The following is a 6,575-nucleotide window of genomic DNA, read 5'->3' as shown; positions in this document are numbered from 1 at the left end:
ATTTATTTTAAACGTATTCATCTATTTTAATTCTCTAGTGAGACAAGCAGGTCAAAGTTTTCATTAGCTGTAAAATATCTTGTTACTTACAACATGAATTGGCATGCTCACGGATCCCAGACTTTTCCCACTGGTCCCACACAATAGTCTGTATATAAAAGATGGAGGGGGCCACCGTGACATCGCCTGTGGGTTTGTGAACTCCTGTTCTAACTGTGGCTGTTGCAATGTTGGGTTTTTGAAGCTAGAAGTGACCATATTTACACAAGGATTATTAACGAATGCAAGCAAGCTTTGCTAGCAAGTTGCATTTGTAAAACGCGTGGATGCATAACACAGAGAGATGCATAAAAATGAATGTTAGGCATACAAATATAATAACAGGATATCATACACCGAAACTTCTTGGACTGTCTGTTAGAACTTTATGCAACAGCAGAGACACGGTGTAGACGTCCACTTCAGTGACTTGAATGAGCTGAGGAGAGGCCTGGCAGAGAGTTTGTTGGCACCGACCTGCCACTCAGCTGACTACGGTCCTAATAATGTATTAAAACAGAGATTAATACAATGTAAATGAGCGAGGAATTTTAGAAAAACAAAATCACCCCTTGTACATCAAAATTAGTTGAGACGTTCACGTTTCCCTCAGGTTGTAACAACATGATTACTCAGCGTTCTTCATAATCAGGTCAAAGTATTTATTTTGCCAAATTAGTTCATTTGTGGCCAAATATAGGCAACACTTATAGCTTCAGCTGTCGTTTCTGTTTAGTGCTAATTGAGAGATGTGAGACTAACATCGTAAACATTTCACCTGCTGTTACTCGGAGCACGTTTACATAAATGCTAGCACTGAGCACCGCCTGCCTGGCTTTGGAGCTCACTGACAATTTATAAAGCTAAAAGACATCACAATTGTTGGCGTCACGTTAACATTGCAACGCATTTTCTGCAGAATAGTTTTGTACGCTCACATGTTCGATTCCGTCAGAGTCATGCTGGTGCTTATTTTAGTTCCAGTTTTTGGTTTTTGTGGTGTGTGTTGTAAACTGAAACTGAGGTAAAGCTAACCTAAAAGTACCTCAGACAGGGAGCTAGTGATGTGGATAAAGAGTTGGTTTCTTGTGAGTTTTACGGTGATGCTCTTTAGTGCTCAGGTGTCAACTGGAAATAAGTGTTTACATTTGAAAGTACTTCCTTACTCGTGATATTTGCTTACTGTCAGTGTAGAGTTGACAGTGTCTCTCTTGTGTTGCCATGTAAATACGTTATTGAACAAAATGTTTAATGAAGTTGAATAAAATCATTTGCACTGTGAGGACGGCTCCAGCATTGTTCATGCACTGAAAGCAAGATAACAATCTGATATTTTATTACCATTAAAATGAAGCATTACAGACAATAAACATCAAGAAATGATATTACAAAAACATGTACAAAGGAACACTGTAGCATTTTAGAAAATACATTTTTGTGCGATGTTCTAACTCGTGTCCTGCTACAGCATGTATATGTCTCCCCCTACTGCAAAAGAGAGATAAAACTCTTTTGATGCTTATTTCATAACACTCTTTTCCATCCCCGGGCACCACGTTCACTCCTTACCCTGAAACATTCTCTGACCCTCAGCTAATCAGTGCATCCGTTTAACACAGCGCTAAAGTTACGATTCACCTCATGGCAGTTTGGTACAGTTATAACTTGGTGAGTCGCAGAGTGTTGAGACGCACTGAAAGAATAGTGGATCCCTCCGCATAGCTAATCTCACGCAGTATCCCAGTCCAGCACTTGTCTGACTCATCGTGTCTGTAGAGAAGATAAATAAGTCAGCTGAGTTCTCCTCATAGCATCTTAGGAAAGCATGCAGTAATAACAAATGCAATCTCAATATTTTTCATCTAGACTGAATGATTAGGCACAAAAGGAATTCCTGACAGCTGTGTATCAAATGAAGCTATTATTAACAGCACCGTAGACAGCAGCCATTATTATACCTCACAACAAATGTTTTGAAAAGATCCTAATCCTTCAGCTTTAGATGCAAATCTTTTTACAACATGTCAAAATTGTAGTTTAGGTCAAATGTTTTTATTTTTAACATAAATGAAGGTTACTAATTATTCAGTGATTTTCCTGCTATTCTGCTCTTATTTGATGTGCGGCCTCAGATTGTGCTTTGTTGCGGAAATCTTACCTCAAGAAATGTTTAAAAACATATAAAATGGTCCAAATATTGTAAAATTAATTTCTTTGCTATAATTTACCAAAATTCCCTGGAAAATAATCCATGAATATGGAGTAAGTTTAGATTTCTCCTACATCACTAAAATAATCATCTTCACTGTGAAGTGTTGGTTGAAAATTGCTTTCAATTCAGTTTTGTTCATTTAGCACCAAATCAAAACAGTTACTTTAAGGTGCTTTATATTATAAAGTAAAGACTCTATAATGACACAGAGAAAACCTCAACAATCAGTCGACCCCCTGTGAGCAAGCACTTGGCGACAAGTACCAGCAATTAAATGTCCTAATAAGTACAGATTATAAAAAAGATGAAAAATCTTTGAGCAAATACCAGATAAGCTGTAATTGCATAGACATGTATGCTTAAAGACATAAAGAGGTTAATTTAATGAGTTACAGTGAAAGGAAATGCTAATGGTAACATAAACTGAAATGTCCATTTTACTATTAACTGAAGTGTCTGTTAATGCTACTGAAAATACAGAAAAACAGGAGCACTGGGACCCTGTAACAGCAGCGAGCTTCTCAGACTACCATGAGAATTTAACGTAAACCTATTGTGCTCATTTACAACTCCAGAATATTATTCTTGTATTTTAACTTTGCATTGTTCAGAATTGTTGTATTTGTATAGGTCTTATTTATCCCATAGTGGACCTTGGTGTCGCCTTTCAGTTCATCCACTATGTAAAACAAGCTCCTTCGGTGTCCTTTCCCCTGTCTGACATCAGCTGCCCCTCCTAAGCAGAGGTTTTGAACAGCAGGACAGTGGGGCCTCTGTGCTTACAACCAATCAGGTTGATTGAAACTAATCAGGCTGTGCGTCTCTCGTCATCGTGCAGAGTGAAAAGGAAAAAACAAAACACCAACAATTGGATTTGAGTGTTTAGAGCAGCCCGAATCCCTAGTTTTGGCTCATAAGGATTGTTTGTACATGACTCCATTATTTATACTTTGGACATGTTTAATATAAGCCTTTGTAACAGCAGACTTTATAAACTTTAAATACAGCCTTTCACTCTGAAACTTTTACAAGGAGTCTGAATAAAACTTTACTGTTGGATAAAATTATTCAGTAAAATCCGCTCATTAAAATCCCTTCATCACCAAAATGATCATTTGTGTGTATAAAGTGATTCTCCTCCTTTTTTGTTTTTCTGTGACCTTACATTCAGTTGTTATGTCTAGTAGGCTCTCACCTCCAAATGTCAGTCATCTCTGTTGGGACGGGCTCCTCACTGGTTTCACTGGGCATCATGGCAAAGCCGCCCACAGCGTACAGGAACCCCCCCATTGAGATCAGATTAAGGGAACTGCGCTTCTGAGGGAACTCTGTGAACTCAGACCACCTGGAATAACAGGACAATAAGGACACAAACACACATGGGGACGTGATGGTGTTAAACAAGCTTCAATAATACTGAATGACACCCGTACCAGTACCACGAGTGGAGTTTTATGATCTAATGATCTCTTGTTTGTGCTCAGTGAGTCATTTCACTAATGCGAACAGATGCTTCCCTTTGTTACGAGTAGATAAAGCGGGTTATATATATGTAATAAAGCGAGTCATATATATATATAATAAAACATTGTCTCACTTGTTGCTGGCAATGTCGTAGACCTCCACAGAGCTGGTGAGGCCTGAGTCTGTGACTCCTGTTACCACAAAGATCTGGTCGTTGTGGACGGTGATACCAAACAGAGAGCGGGCTGTTTTCAGAGGGGCCAGGTCCTTCCATTCAAACTTAGTGGGATTGTAGACACACACTCTTCTCATGCACTTCCTACACACACACGTGCGCAAACACGCATGTGCAAACAAACAGACAAAATATGCTTTTTTAAATGGATTATTTGAGTTCATGCATAACTTTCGTCATATATGTTCTAATCCTGTTCATTTCTGATGTTTTTGAATTTGCAGGAGCCAGGACTGTTTATTTATTTGTTTTTTAAGTTGGTTGGTTTTTGGTCTGATCCCCATTAAAATAACAAAATGAAAAATTGTGCTCAGCCACCGCAGACTTTAAAAGTTCTGTTTTGCCAAAGTTATACACTGAGTTACAAAATCTGCAGAACACAAAATAATTAAATAATAATCAAATAAAACTATGAGACTGATGAATGAGGTTTAATAATGATTTTTCTTTTTTTACCTACCGACATTTTCATAAAAATGTGGGCTTTTAAAGCCTGTAGTGCACTTACCTGCTTTCAGACTTTCCTCCAATGATGTAAACAAGCCCTTTGTGTGATACAGTTCCATGGCCATACACCTCATAAGGCAGGGGATCAGATTCTCCCCATTTGAAAGACCTGTGTAGATGTGCAAATGAAAAAGAACATGTACCATCATGATAAAGTGAGTGACTCATGCAAACTGTGATTCTAAGAAGAAACGAGGCTTGGGAGTTGCTGTTTTGTTCCTTTTATAAGGAAAACACACATTTCCGGACTTGATGATTTTGAATTTTAAGGTCAAAGTTTAAACAAATTGTATTTACTATCGTATGCAATTATATTTTCAAGAGAGATGGTCATAATTTAGATAAGATGTGCATTTTCCATTGCACTAGAGCATATGAAACTTACTGTCTGTCATAGATCATGACTGAGCTCAGTGCGTGCTCGCCGTCCTTCAGTTCCTTTCCTCCAACAACAAAGATTGAGTTTTCAGCTTCAGTCAGGCCAAACAGACAGCGTGGGTTGGGTTGTGAAGGCATCCCTAACCAGTCTGAACTGACTGGGTCAAACTGGGGATAAAAAAAAAGTGATGTGAGAGGAATTAAATACAAAAGAATCCAGAAATCTTTTTAAAATAGCTTAAGATTTGAAAAGGAGCCATCGTCAGAGTTCAGGTTGTAAAGAGCTACAAATGGTTTTCATAAACTACACACTACCTGCAGGAAGTAGGAGCTGAATGGTTCATCTTTGTCCTCTTCATTGTAGAGAAGTCCTCCCACAACAAACACTTGGTTCTCTCTTGTCACCAGGCTGCAGTGATTCTTGGGAATTTCAGTGGATTCTGACACAACAAAGCACTCGTTTCCTGCCGGGTCATAGGCCACAGTCCCTGTGTCGCTGATCATAAGTATGAGGTCCATCTCAAACATCCCAAAACGAGGATTGTTGTTGAGTATGCCTGGCAGGTAACCGTCCTCATCATCTTCCTCATCCTCACTGCCTTCACCCCCCTTTGCCCCATCTATTGCAGGCTTCTTCGGCTTAGGGAGCCGCCCTCTGTGAGCGTCCCTGACGAGATCCAGCTCCTTCTTGATGTCCTGGCTGAAGCGGATGTACTGGTGACGCTCCACTTTTTCTTTGAAGTAATCCAAAGGCATGAGTCTGAAGCGAACACAGTGCAACAGCTCGGGCAGATCTTTGACCCGATTGGTCTCGTCATGCTTGACCCAGTCCATCAGGGATTCAAACACCTGCTCCTCCCGCTCAACATTAAGGGCGTCTGAGGTGATGATGATGGCCACCTCGCTGGGAGCTAGCTGCAGAAAGTCTTGGTCCCTGACAACAACCTGGTAGCGCTCGCAGATGAAGTCTCTCGCGGCAAGAGCAAGCTTGGGACTGTCCAGAAGCAGCCCCAGTCTGAAGATAGCCAAGCAATTCCCGAGCACCAACTTTTCTTGGAGATAGGACACACACACAGAGAAGATGGAGGGGATCTGGTACATGTTGGCGACCATGAATATATCTTGGACATTCTGTTCTGTCAGATTAATGTCAGATGTATACAAGTACCGCAGGATCATCTCCATAACCCCAGGCTCCACATTTTTGAGGACAACCTCCTTCTTCTTGCTCTCCTCCAAGTTAGACAGGAACATAGCCTTGAAGAAGGGGCTGCTAGCTGCCAGAACCAAGCGGTGGCAGGGGAACTCCTTGTCCTGGATTTTGAGGACGCAATCCACAAATCTGTCATTTTCTAAGAGGTCACACAGTCCATCCTGAAGCAGGGTCTGCTGGTACATCCGAGGTTGCTCCACTGGATCTATAGTCATGGCAGACATTTTGTTCTGTTGCCGTGTGCGGGTTGGGTTTCGTGGGCTCCCTACTTGCTCCCCACAACAGAGCGAGACTTTCAGTGCTCACAGGGTGGCTCAGTTTGCCCTGAATAGTCTCGTGTAGTTGGATGGCTTGTGGCTGCAGCTGTCTGTGGCTGTCAGCCACTACGCAAGTCAGGGGTATTTATAGACAGGACCCTCACAAAGCTGAGGCATCCAACTTGGTGGACAGGGGGACCTATCCTCTGCTGCACCACACAGACCCCCACAAACAGCTGAATGACAGGGGCTGTTAAATCCAGAAGAACA

The 6,575-nt window shown here is 41.1% G+C and overlaps 1 protein-coding gene across 1 annotated transcript; it reads right to left on the bottom strand.

Moving 5' to 3' along the window:
* Window positions 1-1,358: 1,358 nt before the first annotated feature.
* Window positions 1,359-6,442, bottom strand: LOC146498297 (kelch-like protein 40a). The gene is made up of 6 exons (XM_085141895.1): window positions 5,151-6,442; window positions 4,843-5,003; window positions 4,459-4,566; window positions 3,849-4,034; window positions 3,447-3,596; window positions 1,359-1,809 (listed from the first exon to the last, which is right to left on the bottom strand). The coding sequence occupies exons 1-6, from the start codon at window positions 6,270-6,272 to the stop codon at window positions 1,698-1,700; spliced, it is 1,839 nt and encodes a 612-aa protein (XP_084998021.1). The 5' UTR covers window positions 6,273-6,442; the 3' UTR covers window positions 1,359-1,697.
* Window positions 6,443-6,575: the final 133 nt, after the last annotated feature.

The sequence above is a fragment of the Neolamprologus multifasciatus genome, chromosome 18, assembly GCF_963576455.1.
Source record: "Neolamprologus multifasciatus chromosome 18, fNeoMul1.2, whole genome shotgun sequence".
Taxonomy (NCBI): Eukaryota; Metazoa; Chordata; class Actinopteri; order Cichliformes; family Cichlidae; genus Neolamprologus; species Neolamprologus multifasciatus.
Note: the sequence above shows the minus strand (reverse complement) of the source record. Positions and strands in the feature narration are given on the sequence as shown.

Coding starts and splice junctions, on each gene's coding strand:
- LOC146498297 (XM_085141895.1), bottom strand. CDS start 6,272: ATGTCTGCCATGACTATAGATCCAGTGGAGCAACCTCGGATGTACCAG. Junction 3,597..3,848: donor TACGACATTGCCAGCAACAA/GTGAGACAATGT, acceptor CTGTTATTCCAG/GTGGTCTGAGTTCACAGAGT. Junction 1,810..3,446: donor GAGATGACTGACATTTGGAG/GTGAGAGCCTAC, acceptor TCTTCTCTACAG/ACACGATGAGTCAGACAAGT.